This window comes from Tamandua tetradactyla, chromosome 12 (assembly GCF_023851605.1).
Source record: "Tamandua tetradactyla isolate mTamTet1 chromosome 12, mTamTet1.pri, whole genome shotgun sequence".
NCBI classification, from domain to species: domain Eukaryota; kingdom Metazoa; phylum Chordata; class Mammalia; order Pilosa; family Myrmecophagidae; genus Tamandua; species Tamandua tetradactyla.
In genome coordinates, this window is record NC_135338.1 from 52816879 (window position 1) to 52836222 (window position 19344).

At 34.8% G+C, this 19344-nt stretch overlaps 1 protein-coding gene across 2 annotated transcripts in view; it reads right to left on the bottom strand.

The window, feature by feature from the left end:
- TRIP11 (thyroid hormone receptor interactor 11) overlaps positions 1–19344 on the bottom strand; it is an 85436-nt gene that overhangs the window by 28627 nt on the left and 37465 nt on the right. For both annotated transcript variants that reach the window (XM_077123376.1, XM_077123375.1), the window contains exons 14-16: positions 17087–17250; positions 15895–15998; positions 12544–12643 (exon numbers count right to left, since the gene is read on the bottom strand). In XM_077123376.1, coding sequence (XP_076979491.1) covers positions 12544–12643; positions 15895–15998; positions 17087–17250 — 368 coding nt within the window. The remainder of the gene's footprint in view (positions 1–12543; positions 12644–15894; positions 15999–17086; positions 17251–19344) is intronic.

Genomic DNA, 19344 nt, shown 5'->3' on the forward strand with positions numbered 1-19344 from the left:
AAGGGGGAAAATTCAACTCCTTAAGTTGAATTCCTAATATTCTCACAAGCAGTGGGGACAACCAAAGCAATAGGCTGAGCCCCCAATCTTGGGGTTTGTTCATAGGAAACTTAACCCCACAAAGGATAGGTCAAGTCTACTTAAAATTAGGCCTAAGAGTCACCCCCAAGAGAACCTCTTTTGTTGCTCAGATGTGGCCTCTCTCTCCAGTCAACACAAACAAACTCACTGCCCTCCCCGTCTACATGGGACATGACTCCCAGGGGTGTGGACCTTCCTGGCAACATGGGACAGAAATCCGAGAATGAGCTGAGACTCAGCATCAAGGAATTGAGAAAAACCCTAGAATGAGCTAAGAGTCAGCATTAAGGAACTGAGAAAACCTTCTCAACCAAAAGGGGGGAAGAGTGAAATGAGACAAAATAAAGTGTCAATGGCTGAGAGATTCCAAACAGAGTTGAGAGGTTATCCTGGAGGTTATTCTTATGCATTAAATAGATATCACCTTGTTATTCAAGATGTAGTGGAGAGGCTGGAGGGAACTACCTCAGAATGTGGAGCTGTGTTCCAGGAACCATGTTTCTTGAAGATGATTGTATAATGATAAAGCTTTTGCAGTGTGGCTGTGATTGTGAAAACCTTATGCCTGATGCTCCTTTTATCTACCTTGTCAACAGACGAGTAAAACATACGGAATAAAAATAAATAATAGGGGGAACAAATGTTAAAACAAACAGATTGAAATGCTAGTGATCAATGAAAGGGAGGGGTAGGGGGTATGTAGAATGGAATGATCATATGTTAAGAATGCTTGTTTCTTTGTTGTCATTTTTTTTAATTTAAAAATTAATAAAAAATTAAAAAAAAATCTCAGTGAACTTAAGAGCATGGGTTATCAGGTTGGGGCCTATTGTAAAGGGTCCTATATTGTAAGCTCTTACAACAGTCACATATATTCAGGAGTTGTAACTATATTTCCAAATTCTGAGATATTGAGCTGTTTCTTTATAATTTGGTCATTCCCAGAAACTTTGAGTATTTATGTGACACCTGGGACTCAGAGTTCTGAAGCTATGAAAGTCAGCAGTAACCCATACAGGAACTGTTTAGAAAGTTGAAAAAGGGATCAGATTTCAACTAGAAATATGAATGAAGCTGATTGCTATAGGACTGATGTAAATCAGAATATAGGGTAAAAGATGATGTGGTCCATATTTTATAATTTCAACATCTGTGTGAGACTAAAGGGAGAGATGTTTAGTTGGTGCAAAATTTATATTTTGGGTAGTGCATTACCTAATTTAACTTGCATGGTCAGTTTAGTTGAACACCATAAGCACCTAGAATCTTGAATTGGACATGAGATCATGTTGGTTTGTTCAGGTTGGTGTGATGCCCCAATATATCTCACAGTGAATAAAGAAGTATTTGCAAAGTTCCTTTGGGGAACTGGGGACAAAGGAGGAAATACTCAACTTCTCCATTTGGAGAATTCTGATATTCTCACAAGCAGTGGGGACAACCAAATCAACAGGCTGAGCCCTTGATCTTGGGGTTCACCCCTATGAAAAAAAGAATAGGCAAAGCCTACTTATAATTAGGCCTAAAAATCCCCCCAGTCAACCTCTTTTGTTGCTCAGATGCAGCCTCTCTCTAAGCCAATTCGGTAGGTGAACTCAGTGCCCTCCATACTACGTGGGATTTATACTCCCAGGGGTATAAATCTTACTGGCAACATGGGATAGAACTCCCAGGATGAGCCAGGTCCCTGCATCATGGGACTGAGAAAGTCTTCTTGACCAAAAAGGGGATGAGAGATAAGAGACAAAATAAGTTTCAGAGGCTGAGAAATTTCAAACAGAGTCTAGAGGCTATCCTGGAAGTTATTTTTATGCATTATATAGATATCCCTTTTTAGTTTATGGTGTATTGGAGTGGCTGGAGGGAAGGACCTGAAACTGTTGAACTGTGTTCCAGTAGCCTTGATTCTTGAAGATGACTGTATAATGATATAACTTTTACAATAAGACTGTGTGACTGTGAAAACCTTGGTTCTGATGTTCCTCTTATCTAGGGTATGGACAGATAAGTAAACAAAAAATAAGGATAATAAATAAATAAATAATAGGGGGAGAGAAGAGGCAAAAGTTGGATAGATTGAAATATTGTTGGTCAATGAGAGAGAGAAGTAAGGGGTATGGGATGTATGAGAGTTTATTTATTTTGGGGGCTGATGCAAATGCTCTAAAAATCATCATAATGAAGAATATACAACCACGTGATGATATTGTGAGCCACTGCTGTATAATATGGTTGGACTGTAGGTGGGTAGATATTTCTCAATAAAAACATTTAAGAAAAAAAAAGAGCTGGATTTTGTTAAATGCCTTTTATGCACCAATTGCAATATTTTTACCCCTTCATTCTGTTAATGTGGTGTATTAGTTTGCTAATGCTTCTATTATACAATTATACCAGAAAGGAATACCTTTTAAAAAGGGAATTTAATAAGCTACAAACCTGCAGTTCTACAGCTATAAATATGTCCTAACTAAGGTATCCAGAGAAAGATACCTTGGCTCAAGGAAGGGTGATCTGGGAAGGCATGTGCTAACATCTGCTAGTCTTTGTTCCCTGTTCCATTACTTTCACCTTCTGATGCCAGTGGTTTCCTTTCTAAATGTCTTCGGGCATCACCTTGCTGCTCTCGGACCAAACACTGGCTTTTATCTCTTAGCATCTGCCATGGCCGTAGAATTCTTCTCTTCAGGTTCTGGCTATTTCTGTGAGTCCTTGCTTAGCACCTGGGCTATTTCTGTATTGATCTCCAAACATCTATACTGGCTCTGAGTTTTCTCCAAAATGTTTCCTCTTTTAAACAACTCCAGTAAACTAATCAAGACCTACCTTGAATGGTTGGAATCCCATCTCCATCTAAGCAAAAGGTCCACCCACAACTGGATGCACCACACCTCTGTGGAAACAATCTAATCAAAAGTTTCCACCCTGTGATGCTGAATCAGGATTAAAAGAATAGTTACTTCCACAAGACTGGATCAGAATTAAAACATGGTTTTTCTGGAGTGCATAATAGCTTCAAACCAGCACATATGGTATATTACTTAATTTTATTAGGTTGACTCACCCTTGCATACCTGTGTAAATCCCACTTGATTATGGTGTATAATTCTTTTAATGTGCTGTTGGATTCCATTTGCTAGTATTTTGTTGAGGATTTTTGCATCTAGGTTCATAAGGTCTATAATTTTCTTTTCTTGTGGTATCTCTTATCTGGCCTTGATATGAGGGTGATGCTGGCCTCACTGAATGATTCTGGGAGTGTTTCCTTCTCTTCAATTTCTTCAGAAGAGTTTGAGGCGGATTGGTGTTAATTCTTAGAATGTTTGATAAGATTTTCCATCTGGCCCTGGGACTTCTTTGTTGGGAGGATTTGATTACTAATACATTCTGTTTACTAATTACTGATTTGCTGAGATGTCCTATTTCTTCCTAAGTCAGCGTATGTAGTTTGAATGATTCTAGGAATTTGTCCATTTCATCTAGTTTATCAAATTTGTTGGCGAACAGTTGTTCAGAATCTTTTTTAGAGTTCTTTTCACTTTTGTGTAGTAATAATGTCCCACTTTCTGTTTGATCTTAGTTATTTATGTCTTTCTTTTCTTTGTCCGTCTAGGTAAAGGTTTATCAATTTCATTGATGTTTTCAAAGAACTGACTTTTGCTTTTGTTGAGCCTCTCTATTCATTTTTTATTCTCTATTTCATTTATCTCCTCTCTAATCATTTTATTTCCTTTCTTCTGCTCACTTTGGATTTAGTTTGCTCTTCTTTATCTAGATCCTCTAGTTGGATGTTAGATTTCTGATCTGAGATCTTTCTTTACTGATGTATGCATTTGAGCTACAAATTTCCCCTCAGCACTGCCTTTGCTGTATCCCATAATACTGGTATGCTGTGTTTTCATTTTCATTCACGTCAAGATATTTCCTAATTTTCGTTTTGATTTCTTCTTGACCTACTAGGTTCTTTCAGGCTATGCTAATTTCCACACATTTATTAATTTTTTCACTTTTCCCTCTATTACTGTTCTGTTTCTTTTTTTTTTTTACATGGGCAGGCACCGGGAATCGAACCCAGGTCCTCTGGCATGGCAGGCAAGCATCCTTGCCTGCTGAGCCACCAAGGCCCACCCTGATTTGTTTCTTTTGGTTGCAGAAGATACAATTACATTTACTGAAACTCAGTTTGTGACCTAGCATATAATCTATCCTGAAGAACGATACACAATAGAAGAATGTGTATTCTGCTGTTATCGGACGAAGTGTTCTACAAACGTCTGTTAGTTCTAGAGTATTGTTCAAGTCTTCTATTTCCCTATTGATCTTCTATCTAGATATTTTATGCATTATTGAAAGTGTCACATTCGAGTCTTCTACTATTAATGTAGCACTGCCTACTTCTTTCAAATCTGTCAATATGTGCTTCATATAATTGCATGCTCTGCTGTAAAGTTCATATATATTTATAATTGTTATCTATTCTTGTTGAATTGACCCCTTTATCAGTATATAATGACATTCTTTGTCCCTTGTAACAGTTTCCTTAAAGTTTATTTCATCTCTTTTTAGCTACTCCAGCTCTCTTATGGATATACTTGCATGGTATATATTTTTTCCATCTCTTCACTTTCAACCTACTGATATCTCTGAATTTAAGGTGATCCTTCATAAGCAGCATATAGTTTGGATGTACTATTTTAAACATTCTGCCAATGGATGGCAGTCTCTGGCTTTCAACTGGAAGAGTTCAATCCATTTATCTTTATAGTCAGTTCTGATAATGCAGGACTTTCTTTTGACATTTTGCTACTACATCTTTATCATACCTTTTGACCCTCAATTCTTCTATTTAGTGTCTACTTTCATCTTTCTCTGATTTTTTTGCATTGTACCATATTGTGTTCCTTCTCACTTTTTTCTGGATATATTTTTCATATATTTTCTTTGTGGGTATCATGGATTAAAATCTCACATCTTAAATTGTGAGATTGTTATATAAATTTATAAGTCATTTTTGTTTGTTGCTAATTTAACTTCAGTAGCATACATATAAAGCTGTCCTATACCCCTTCATTCCCCTATCTTTTTTTATACTAGTTACAAATTATATCTTTGTATATTGTACGTCCAAAGCATACATTTATCATTGCTTTTTATGCATTTGCATTTTAGCACCTATAAGAAGTCAGAAGTGGAGTTTACATACCAAGAAACATAATATATATTAGCTTTTATAATTACCCATATGGTTACCTTTACCAGAAGTCTTTACTACTTTATGCCATTTTCAACCACTATATGGTATCCTTCCCTTTAAGTCTGAAGAACTCACTTTAGTACCGTTTATAAGGCACATGTAGTGGTAATGAAATCTCTCAGCTTTGGTTTATCTGGGAATATCTTAATCTCTCCTTCATCTTTGAAAGAAAGTAAAGCCAGATATAAAATTCCTGGTTGGCAATTGTTTTCTTTCAGCATTTTAAGTAATTCACCCCACTGTCTTCTTACTCCCAGGTTTCTTATGAAAAACTGGCACTTAGTCTAATTGGGGCTCCCTTGGATATAAACATGTTGTTTTTCTCTTGGAGCTTTCAGAACTCTCTTCTTGTCCTTTGCATTAAAAAATTAGGCATATTTGTCTCCAAGTTCATCCTGTTTGTTGTTCACTGGGCTTCCTGGATGTGCATGTTCACATCTTTTGCAAGTTTGGGAAGTTTTCTATCATTATTTCTTTAAAAATTTCTTTTGTTCCTCTCTTTTCTTCTGCATGTATATTGGCATGCTTGATGGTGACCTCTCTCTTAATCCACTTTTGTTTTTTCTATTTCTTTTTCCTTTTTGTTACTTAGCCCCACTAATTTGAATTGTCCTATCTTCAAATTCACTGAGTCTTTCTTCTGCCAGCTCCAATCTGCTGTTGAAACTCTCCCGGGAATTTTTCATTTCAGTTACTGTGGTCTTCAATTCCAGTAGTTCTGTCAGGTTCCTTTTTTAAATTGTTCTTTACTGGGATTCTAATATTGTTTCTTCATTGTTTGCCTGATTTTCTTTAGTTCTTTTCTGTATTTTTCTTCATTTCCTTGAGCATACTTTTTAAAAGTCTTTGTCCAGTATGTCCATAGTCAGGGCTTCTTTGTTGATGGTTTAGGATTTTTATCCTGTTCCTTTGGATGGGCCATCATTTCCTGTTCGTCTCATAATCTTTTGCTGCACACTGTACATCTATACATTTTAATATTTTAAAATGTGAACTGATATTGAGTACCTGAGTTTTATGAGTTTGTATCCTGCTAGTGATATCAAAGATTTTTTTCAGTGTCAGGATCTATCAAAACCAAACAAAACAATGCAAAAAACACCTTTCACAGTCTTTGCAAAATTGGTTTTGTGTTGAACTCCTTCAAAGTTCAGCCATACAAATAAAGTCTGTCCAAGGTGAATGTAAAGTACAGGATTCTCCCTATCTTTTCTGAGCCCTGTGTCTTGCACTGGGCTTGTGCTTGCAAGGTTTAGGAGTTCCCCCTGCTTACAGGAATTTGAATGCCCCCTCTTCTCCCTAGAAAATAGATCTTATCTCTCTCAGGTACTCCCTTACAGGACTTAAAGCAGGTAAGCCTTTGCCTCAAGCCGCCTGACTCAACTGTTTCTTGCACTGTTTTTTACTATTCCAAGTTGTTTTTTCCTGGAAGGCAAATTCAGTGTTGAGCAAGGTGTTACAAAGGAGAGTAGTTTACTAGGTCAATCTTTCCCAGGCAGATTGAGACCACAGACCCACAAAAGGTGCACCAGCCAGCTCCATACTGCCTTAAGAGCATGTGAGGGAGTAGCCAGCAAGAATGCCAAAGCTTCTTCTATGGCTCTTTGAAACTGTGTTTCCTTGACTTGAAATTGCTCAGTAAATGCAGCTCTTAAACTGTTTTCCACAGTTTGGAGAAAGGTTACTGTAGTGAAGACTCATCTGCTGCTTTTGTTCTAGGTGGGCTGGAACAGTGATGGGATCCTAGTGATCTTAACTGTTGATAAAAAGCAGAGGTCAATGGCAGGACTGCACATTCCCTGATCTTGGAAAACTACGTCTTTATAGTCTATTGTGGCACCAGCAAACTGTACCAGGGGCTGGGGTTTAAAGATGTTACTGCTGCCTGTCATGAGGCTGGTGGATAAACAATGATAGTAGCTTCAAGGAGAGTGAAGCCCACCAGTATTTACTGTGATTTGCCAGTCTCTTCTTCCCGCTCTTTCCTGGATGTTGCACAGTGTCTACCAGACTCCAGAGCTTCAAAACAGTTGATTCAGACAGTTCCTGCCTGTTTAATAGTTGTTCTGGTGGCAGACTGATTCCTGAAGCTTTCTACTCTGCCATCTTCCCACAACCCCCTGCTGCCCCTTATAAAAAACACTCTTTAATTCACCAGTCTCTACTTTTATATTACCATTTTAGCCTCAGTTGGCAATTCATGTTTGTGACCCATTATTATACTTTCATTTCTCCTCCACTTCCATCCCCACCTCCCCTGTGTTCCATACCAGCATACCCCACACACATCACCCCTTCCTTGACCATTACTAGCCAATCAAATCTATAGCCAATTTCCAGATTGCGTCACAATTTCATATGAATTTTTCCCTCTGTCAAGAATGCTCTTCCCCAACTCCCTGCCTGCTTAGCTGTACATACTCATCATTCAAGTGAAGTCAGATATACCCTTCTTTTCTATGTTCCATACCACCATTACCAAGAAGAAGGGATAGCTCCTTGCTGAAACAATTTGTTGGATGTATTTCATTGTATACAATCTTTACCTTACTGCCTGACTGTAAACCTCCTGAAGACAGGATTTTTGTCCCTGATCTTTGCATCTCCAGTGCCTATTTTAGTGCTTGGAACACAGCAGATAAAAAATGAATATTTAGTATGTAAATGAAAAATGATTTTTTCCCTGAGAAGGGAGAACATCTGGGGTGGAAGAATAAAACACAGAATAATAATAAATGATTTATGTTCTGAAGTACCTATCCATATATAAAAAAATAAGGAAAAGTACCCATAAAATCCATTAAGTCAAAGAATTCTCATCTCTTCATAGTTTACTTTTTCCTTTATATTTAGAGGAAACATTAAAACATGAATGCAATTTCTAAAAAATAGTTCTGTTTCAAATTTTGGGAATCACACATTTAAATACATAACCATTAAGTTGAAAAGGGCTTAATTATTTACCTTATTGATAAAAACTTTTTCTTAACTCAAATTTTGGCACTGCATAGTATATTCAGATGTTTATATTGTCTCAAATAATTTTTTAACCATTTATGGCTATTCAGAAAACTACATCTGGTATTTCTTATATATTTCCTCTAAAACCACTACTTCTGCCAAAAACATCTATAAAGAAATCCCTCAAAGGTTTGGGTAACAAAGCGTCTGGGAATGCGTTTGGCCTATGTTCAACAGGACATTATATGTTTTCTTGTATAAATCATGTTCTGGAAAATGGAATGTCTTTATTTAAAATAAAATCTCTGCCATCCAGCACCATAAAGGTAGGTCCATGAAAAACACTTCAAGCTTCTTTTATATTTGTAGTTTTCAAACATGTTTTTATGATTCATATTACAGTAGATTTTACTGGAACACATTCTATATGTTCTATTAGATTTTCTTTTAAAAAATATGCTATGGAAATTTTCTATTCTCAACCGATAGACTTTTTTTTTAAAGCGGCCACTAAACCTTCCTCAAGAAAAACAAAATCAGTTATGAGGCCCTTTAAGTATAGATATAAACTGGCAGATGGACCAAAAGATTTTCCCAATGCTAGAATCTAAACTTGTATTGCTTAAGAAAACTTTACTTTTATCTATTTAACATAAAATTCACTACAGTTTTGATAATGGTTACCAAAGCAAGAACTGTTGCCCTTTCTTCTACAATTTTACCTTTTTTTCCCCTTTAAGCAAGAACTTACTTCAAGGATGATGATAGAGAATAAGAAATGAAAGAGGGAAGAGTCAAATTTGGACATAAATATGGAAAGATAACATTTCTCCCCATCTCTTAATGGTTTAACTAATATCTAGGTTTACACAAATGCATATTTTCACAGGAATGATAATTCCATAGGAATTCTGAACTCTGATCAACTCAGCAGAGCTGATGAAAGACAACGTCCTATCTACTTCACAGAGGCCTAGTGTCTTGCATTTAAACAAAAACAAAATGTAAGATGGTATGTGAAATAAGTCTTTGGAACAATTGGAAAAAGAACAACTTCATGCAAAATGCTGAAAGAGTAATTTCTAAAAGGAACAATAACAGTAATTCTTCTGCCAGCCAACATTTATTATTAAAATATAGTATCTATAGTAGTGCAGGGTTTTCTTTCATTGTCATTTGCCCAGGGTGTGTGTATGTGGTTTTATGTGTGTTTTCTTTTCTTTTAAAATAGTTCTTTCACTCTTTAGGTCAAATTATACTATTGTTTTAAGGCTCCAGTCAAGTTCCTTTCCTTGATGGACTGTTCCCTGACCCTCAGTGGGACTCTTGGGGGGGATTAAATACACACTATCTTATGATCGCTATTGTGTACTACTGTCTTAAATTACTAACTTAGGAGGATCTACACTAGGTGTTATTTCTTTAGCTAAGCTTCTTAAAAAAAAGGGATCTACCTAGCATCTTACACATCACCTAACATGAGGCCAAGCAAATGGTTCTCATTAAGTGCTTAATGCCTTATAAGGCATTTTCATACTTTTCATACAGAGCTTACAAATGCCCTCAACCCATAACCAGAGTTACATGTAAATGGCACTTAACAATTATATACTCTAAGAATGATTGAAATCATTCTACTGGTTTAATACTGGTGTTATATGTAAAGCTCTTTTTTCATGTATGACCAGACTGAATTATCTTATCTCTAATAACAATGACATAATCAACCACTCTGAATAAAATATCATTTTTTAAAGTGAATTTCCTAACATTGTTTAAATGGTGAAAATGTGTATCATCTAATCATCAGTCTACAGATGCTTAGAAATAAAACAATACGTTGCCTCTACAATTCAAATCTCTCTGTACTTTCTTACAGCAAAAGCCAATCTGTCTTTTTTAAAATTGTTTCTCCTGGCAAATATTTTTGCTGTCTGGCCAAGTTTTGTGTTAAAAATAAAGTACTGTATTACAGCATCCATCAAAATTTAAAACACTTAATGATCTATGAAAGAAAATATACAGTGATTATTTTGAAACAAAGTTTCATTTATACTATCAAATATTATATTACCAAATCAAAAGACTACAGCTTTGAGAAAATACAATCACATTTGTGCTTAGAGATTCAAAAGCATTATTAAGCATTTAGGTAATAAAAGAAAACAGTGAAGAAGAACTGTAAATGGCAAGAATGACTTAAAAGACAAAACAGAACTCTTTCTTTACTCCTCCCTTCTTGTCTATGCAATACACACTGGCCTCTTGTCTGCCCTTTTGAATACCAGTTGTGTTAGGACAATTAGAGCTTCTTCTCTAGCTCATACCGACTCCACAAAATGAGTTCAAAGTTTCTGTATATTTATGATGAAAACTGCAAATTTTACATGCAGAGAACCTAGGCCACCTAAGCCTTGTCAAATATAATTTAAAAAATCTGAAAATATATTTTATCTACGGGGTTTAAATGGATACCTGAACAAGTACATAATAGTGCAGGAACTTTGATAACATCTATCAACTACATTATATCACCTTCTGGGAATGACTCAGGTAGATGTCTAAAAGGGGAGATGGCATTAGATATTATATTAGCACTGAATTGCCACATACTAATGAAACACCTCATTAGTTCAGAATACTGTCTTTTCACCTCTATCAGTCTAGCCCTACCCTAAGATACTAATTATTCAGCTAATCCTTAGGTTCACAGGATGTCACCTTATTTGTTTCTCTGCGTTTCCCATATGTCTTCTAGATAATGTTATAATTGCACAGGTGTTCAACCTAACTAAATTATTTTCCCAATAAACACCACCTTAGGTAAAAGCAACCATTTCAACATTTAGAGTACAACACAGAGATACTGCCCTATGTTCAAGGGAAGTGAAGATACACTGAACAAAATATAAGTCAGACTATAAATAAACATTTTCCTGACAGGAAGAAATTTAGTAAAGTGGAAAGATCATGAGCTTTGGTCAGAGGATAAAATGATCAAGATTTAAATCTCAGTTTCTTTAACTCTAAAAATAGAACTAATACCACTTATTTCAGAGTTGCTTATGAAGAGTAAATGAAATAAGAGAAGACTAAATGATACCATATATGCAATGTAAAAATGTCCATAATAAACATTCATATATAATTATTTCTTTGTTGCCCATTTCCAGTTCATCCACTAGATTGAGAGTTCCAAGGCTCACCCAACTCAAATAAGTAAACTGAGGACTTCTAGATGGGCAATAATTTGCCTCAGAATCAAGTTATTTTGGAAACAATACCTCACATTTATTTTTTTTTGCTCTTTGTGTTCCTAAAGGACTCTCGTCTCCTGTAGGATTTAGGCGAACTTACTTTCCCTTGTCTTTTGGTATCCATGCTTCAGTAGTTTTTGTCTGCTTGCTTCTTTGGTGTGTTTCTATAGTTTTACAGTATCTTTGCCATGCCATGTTTTTTGTCTATGTCTAATTTCTATTTTATGGTAGGTGGAATGTATTTCTTAACTCCTTAATTATTTGCCTTGGTGCTGATGTGCCTAACCCAGACTCCTAAATTTAGTGTATTTCTAAGGCTCAATTATCTCCTTCCTGATAACTCCGATTTATTACCTACTATGTGCAGCCCTAGAATCGCTTCAACTTCCTGGTGATCCCTAAATTGGAGATTAATAAGGACATGCCATTTTTGGTTAGCTGTTAGATTCAACAGTGCACTGTGAACCATGTGATTAGCTAAGGGCCAACTGATAACCCTAAGCACAGGACTCACCTTAGGGAACTGAGAGAGCTAATGAGACACCTTGCAAGCATCAAAAAATATATGATGAGTACCTGTGTGTAAAGTACTATCTATATTCATAGAGAGCTGTACCTCAAACATTTCATTTCACAAAATGTTACTCTTTAACTTGGGAACACTGCCCTTTCTAAAAGATCAGACAGCTTTAGGTGGATGAACATGAACTGATAAGGAAGAAGTCCTAACTATAAAAAGTCAAATGAGTTAAATCAACCCCTTGATCATCAATGGAGTAACAGCAAACACAAATGATTACCTGAATATCCAGGAAAACTAACCTGGCAGCCAGGGCTAACTTACTAATTCTTGCTTCACCAGGGTCATATTCAAATCAAAGCAAATCAGTCATGAGACATGGAAATGGAAGTCACACTTACTAAATTTGGTCTCACTCAATTGTACTAATGTTGGGTGGAAGATTAGTTTTGTAGAAAAAAGAAACCTACTTTGTTTTTTAAGTTCCTCAATTTGTTCTTCTTTCAGATCTAATTGTTCTGTAAGTCTCGATGCTGAGTCCAAAGCAGCATTTGCTTCATCCAAACGTTCCTTAGAGGGAGAAAGGTTTATTAAAAAGCAATGTGCAAAAACAGTATCACAATCTATAGAGCTAAAAGACATCTTAGAGTCAACCTTCCACATTTCAACTAGTACACTGCACCTCTGTGACGTTGGGCAAGTTCACATACATAATAAGTATCAAGTAGAGAACCCACAGTTTTTTTTTACAACACAACACTGACTCTTTTGGAGGGAGCTAAGTAAAAAAGAGGATGCTAATAGATAACATGGTAGCAAAAGTAAAAAGCAGCAATAATAGAAGAAATCAGAAAAACTACAAAAAAAAGATACAAAAATTCAAGAAATACAGCAGCAGATGTTCTTGCTCTTTTTATTTTCTGCAAGTTTGATGGGTACAAAGTGATATTTCATTATTACTTTAATTTTTATTTCCCTGACTATCAGTGAATTTGAGCATTTTTCATGTTTACAGAACAGCTGGATATGTTCATCTGTGAAAACCTCACATACTTCACAAGTTTTTTTACTAGCTGCCTTTCTCTTGTCTATTTGGAAGTGTATCTTGTACACTTAGTAAACCCCTTGTCATCTGTGCTACTGATATTATTTGCCAGATCTGTCATTTGTCTATTGACTTTATAATGTCTTCTGCCATGTAAAAGTTTTTAAATTGTATATAGGTAGTCAAATGTGTACTACTTTGCTGTTACAGCTTCCAGAGTTTTAGTCTTGATTAGGAGACTCCTTGATCCTAGACTGTGGATGTAGTCTTAGAGATTTTTTTTTTAACTATTTTCTATCTTTAATATAGTATTTCTCAATGGAAGAGCTTTTGAAATTCCTGGCTCCTAATCACTAACTGCCAGAGGAGCCGCCCCATCAATCTAATAACCAAAAACCCCCAGATTTCCAGTCCACCCCAAGTTGGTGATCCTTGCTATAATACAACTGAAATTTATTTTTGTATATGGCATAAGGTGGGGGTCTGATGTTTTTTCTTCCTCATGGCCAAATAGTTGTGCCAGCATCATTTACTAAATAATCTATCCTTATCTCACTAAACTGAAATCCTAACTTTAGCTTTAAATTCTCAAATATAATGTGGACCCTATTTTAGATTCTCCTCCTATTCCATTAATCTAGCCAATATTGTACTGAAGTATGGCTTTATTTTAATATCTAGTAAGGCAAGTCCCTCTTCACTGTTCCTTTTCACAATATTCTTGGCTATTCTTGAGTATTTACTCACCCATGTAAACCAAACTCCAGGTTATTTTATTCAATTAAAAAAAAAAAAAAACTCTGTTGAGAGTCAAGTGAAACTCCATTAAATTTATATGGTACATTTCTCCCCAGTTATCTTGTACTTTTTATCAGTTTTGAAAAATTACTGATTTCTGTATTTATCTTATATTCCATGAATTTACCAAATTACCTTAATCTGGTAATTTACTAGTCTCTTGAGTTTTTTAGGTACACAATCAAATTACTCAGAAGAGTAGTTTTATATCTTCTATTACAAAGTTTAGACCAGTTACTTCATTTTCTTGTCATGCTTCATTTGCTTGACTCTCCAAGACAAAGTTAAATAATAAAGGTGATAGTTCTTTATTTTAATTAAAATTCTTTTAGTGTTTTGGGCTTATGATAATAACTGCCACTATGTTTTGCGGTTTGTTTGTTTATTTTGTAGTTTTCTCTTAATTTTTCTAAGTTTTCAATTAGGACTATAAAGCTATTGGGTTAGATTGCATGCTTTTTAGCAGCTATTTAATAATTTCTATGGTTTTGCTCCTTTAATTTGTTGCTTGACCTCATTAGAAATGCACACTAAAACCATGAAAAGATAGCCCTTCCCACCTATCAGGTTGGAAAAACGTTAAAGGTTTGATAATACCAAGTATTGACAAGGACATAAAACAAAAACTCTTATGCACTGCTGACAGGAGAAAATTAGTACAATCACTTTAGAAAACAATTTGCTATCATCTAGTAGAATTGAAGACACTCATGTATACCCCACAACCCAGCAATTCTGATCAAAATATGCACCTGAAAGAACTCTTTCACAGGTACACCAGGAGATTTAAATAAAAATGTTCATAACCACACTGTTTGTACAGCAAATATCTGAGATATTCTTTAACAAATGTAAATAAACTGTATATTCATGCAAAGAAATATGATATACTAGTCAAAATAATGAACCATCCACACATGGTAACATGGGTGAATCTCAAGAACATAAAAGTAAACTGAAAAAAGCAAGTCATAGAAGACTTAGTTAACTAACATAGTTTAAATTCCATTTATACTGAGTTCAAAAATATGCAAAACCAAACAAACTATTTGAAGATACAAATCTCTGACAAATTCATAAAGAAAAATAAGGGGGTGATAAACATAAAATTTTGAAACAGTGGTTACTTATGAGGTGGTAGTAGATGAGATGTGGAGGGTGTATAAGGACCGTCAAAAGATAACATTCTATTTCTTACACTGGGTGGTGAATGTGCTGTTACAATGAATAACACTGGTATTTGCTGTACTGTTATTCTTAAATTTTATACACATTATCTAAATATGGTTTTGTAGCCATTCAGTATTTCACAAAAAGTTTTAAAACTTTAAAGGAAATGTGTTCACTTATGTAGGACATTAATGTTCCTGAACAGCATAATCATCACTAAGGCCAGCTGAATAAATTTTATTATTTTCCACTAGCTGTAGCTACAGTCTACTTATAACTTAGATTATAGTTCCTTCTAAATCTAAAAACAAGTTACTTTGAACTCATGTCTCTTGATGGATATTCATTTTATTATTCTTCATACCTTAAATATAATTTTTGTGCATATAAAATAAGGCAAAAAATGGGAAAAATCTTTTTTAAAGGATAATGTCCAAAAGAAAAGGATCTAATCTAAATTAATCCATGTGAAATATAATAGTCAATATATTTTTTGAAAAGAGAAAATTAATTATAAAGTTAAATTTTTAGATTTAGGTTTACTTTAGAAATGTCTAAAATATCTATGTATGCTAAAAAACAATTAGATGTCTTCCTGTCTCACATTTGCTGTTGTTTCCTTTTAGCCTTGATGTTATATGAGGAAAATCTTACGCCTTGCTCCCTATTTTGCCCCAGTATAGGTTCCCAGATTTAGTCATCATTAAAACAATACTGACTAAATGAATAGTTATTTCCAAGACAAGGATACTACAAGTAATTATTTCAACAATAATAAAATTTACAAGAGAAAATTCTTTTGGCCTACCTGTAATGACACCAATTTTCCTTCCAGATTTTCTGCCTTATTTTTCCATTCCTTTAGAAGGTGATTTTGCTTTTCTAGTTCAGCAGAATACATAGCTTTTTCCTCTACAGAGAAAAAAAGTTACATCAATATTTTGTAGTGTGTGATATAACTGGAATTTTAAACCACTTGAAATGTTAATTCCGGTAACAGTTCAAATGTCTCTTTAACAAGAAAATTATAGAGGCTTTAGTGATAATGTTAAGTGGAATCAAAGTAATGAGATTACTGTTTTCTTTGCCTAATTTTCCTCCATCTTGCCCATCTTATAAATTCTTTCATTCAAATCATTCCTCTTTGGAAATACTTTCTCTGTAGCCTCAGACCCATATCATTTTGTCCACTCTGGTAATTACATCATTATATCGTAGAGTAGACCTATATAACTTTTATATTTAAAATTCAAGAGTAACCCTGACATTGCATAACATGTACAAACTTAAAGTTCTGCTTAGGCACAAAACTGTAAACCCCTGTTTCTTCCATTATCCTCATATTCCCCAACCGCCACCCTCTAGTAACAGTTAATTCAATGCCCAGATTATATGAAACCCCTGGTAATTACTGAATGGATAAATAAATAATGGGCGGGTGAATGATCTAACGGGGGTAAACCTGAGGGAGGGAGAAAGTAAAAAAGCATTATTTGGTTATAAGGGTAAAACTGCTCTTGTCACTGTTACTGTGTCTCCAGAAAAGTACTGCCTACCAAGACTAGAAAATGTAGGTACTTCAAAGTATAGATGAATAGCTAAAAGCAGGCTATTATTTCAAAAGACAGCAATTACTGATGAGTAACACTCCAAAGTGGGACCAGTATGCAAAAACCTAACTGTCTTTTTCTACGTGTCTCTCTCTCTTCCTCTGTGTTTCCCTCATTATCCCTTGAACATCCTTTCAAATCATGCTCATTTCATATGTCTCTATGCTCAACTTAACTGGTAATAATATGATTCTAAAATAAAATTTTAATAAAATAGTTTATATCTCTGTACTTTATTATCTAAATTAACCTGTTAATGGCTACTTAGCTTTCCCCCAACAGGTGACTAACCTTCCAAAGATTTCTCCATGCCTGATCTAATACAGCACTAAAATAAGGTAAAATTCCCCCAAAACTATCATTCATTTTCACTAAAGGACTAGACTTTACCTTGTTGGAAATGCTCCAGTACCATCTGCAGATTGGTTAGTGATAGAGCATACTGCTTTACTTGTTCTTGTGAGAGAGAAAGCTGAAGTGCAGTTTCATCTCTTTGCTTGGAAACCACATTCAATTGTTCCTGCAGCGACTCTACCTGTAAACTGGCTTGATGACTTCAAACAGAAAAGAATAAAAGTCAACATTTTCTCTCTAGACACTTTAACAAGATGAAACTTCACCTACATTTTATTGTATTAAATTCAAGTTAGGTTTTCAAAGAAATCATGAAGAGTTCCTCTTATCTCTAGTCTTTCCTTTTTTGTTCATTTAATCATCCTTCCTGTGAAAGTGACTCTGAACAAATGGTAGTCATTTTACATACCTAAAAATTAGGCTCAACAGGAAATGCCAGTAAAAGAAAAATTTACAAATAGTTGAAACTTTCATGTTTCCAGGCTAAAATTCTAAAACATAATTTATCATAAATTGTTATTTTTAAGGGATCTTTGAGGTCATTTTGTCCAGCTTCCAATCTAACAAACAATGGAGTCTATGGTATCCCCTTGCTTTTGACATATATAATCATAATGAACTCATTACTTTCTACAGGCTATTTCCTAATGAAATGCTCTGATTACTTGTTAATTATCTTTTATCATCCATCTTTTAAATACAATAACAATTACCATTCCCTAAATAAGAAACCAGAGATCCATAACAGATTTATATAGCACCTATTCAGAACTGTGTCAATGATGTACATCCTTAATGTGTAATTGCTATACACAAAATCATGCAATTCTCTTCCTGGGTTTTTAAAATCTGGTTAAACTCTTATTCAAGTCCATTAAGATTGGCTCACTTTAAATAGATTTTACCCAATGGCACCCTCTTGTGGAAAGAGTAGTAAACTCATATTACTTTTATTGGTTAGCAAATCACTCAATGGGTGATTGTAAGCATGAAATGAGCTGTTAATTAACTCAAAAGGTAAATTAACAGATGTGACTATTGTTAAGCAAGGGCTCAAAATAGCATAATCTGGCTCACAGAAGTGAGTTATTCATATGACAAATATCTACTGAACAACTGTTAAAAAATATGTATAAGAATACATGCAGTGGGAAGGGTACAGAATGAATGGTATCACCTCTATCTTCTTGACTTCATATTTCATTGGGTAGGAGACAGCTTAAGGAAGGTCAACAATTACTTGCGCTCTAAAATAAATATGTGTCCTATCAAAGACTCAAGCAAAGTACTACACAGGTTCAAAGGGCAAAAATCACATCAGAGTTTGGTTTTAGATCTAAGGAAATGGGGTACTAAAGCACCCTTCTTAAAGGAAAGTATCTGAAGAACAGGCGGATTTGCAGGAAAATTGTCTGGGATCAGGTCTATTCTTCAGGCAGAAGAAACAATATGAAAAAGAAAGGGTAGAAGAAAAAGAAATGGGAAAGTAGTAACTTTGCCTGAAGAAACTAAGAGATTCGGTTTGATTGGATGTTGATGAGTAGGTAATAGCATAAAATAAGGCTAAGATAAGGAACCACATCATAAGAGTATAAGGAACCACATAATAAGAATATGGACCATTTTTTAGCAAAACAGGATCACAGCTGTATAGGAAAATTATTCTGGCAGTTACTGTGTACAGTGAACAAAAGAGGGCAGAAACTAGAAATTATTTTAATTGGAGAAAATAAGGGCCTGAAAATGGGAAGGATCATAAATTTCATGGCCTGAGGTGTTGTAGCATTTCTGTCAAATGTGGAACATACACAAACAATCATTAACTGTTTTAATTACCATTTTAAACAAGATTTATTTCTGAGTTAGAAGGTAAGCTACAATAACACACCCTGCAAAAAAACCTCTCTATAAATCTCTCTGCAGACAGAGGTAACATCTATTATCACCATTTATCTTCTTTGGCATCATACATAGTAAAAAGATAAATAAAAAGATGCATATAGCACTAGTAGAAATATAAATGGATATAATCTTTCTGAAAGATCATTTAGCAGGACATCTGAAAGTTTTAAACCTGCCCCTTGACCCAGCAGTTCCATATGAAAACTGGAATTATACATCATGACCAAGTAGGATTCATCCCAGGTATGCAAGGATGGTTCAACATAAGAAAATCAATTAATGTAATACACCATATCAACAAATCAAAGCAGAAAAATCACATGATCATCTCAACTGATGCAGAGAAGGCATTTGACAACATTTCAACATCCTTTCCTGTTGAAAACACTTCA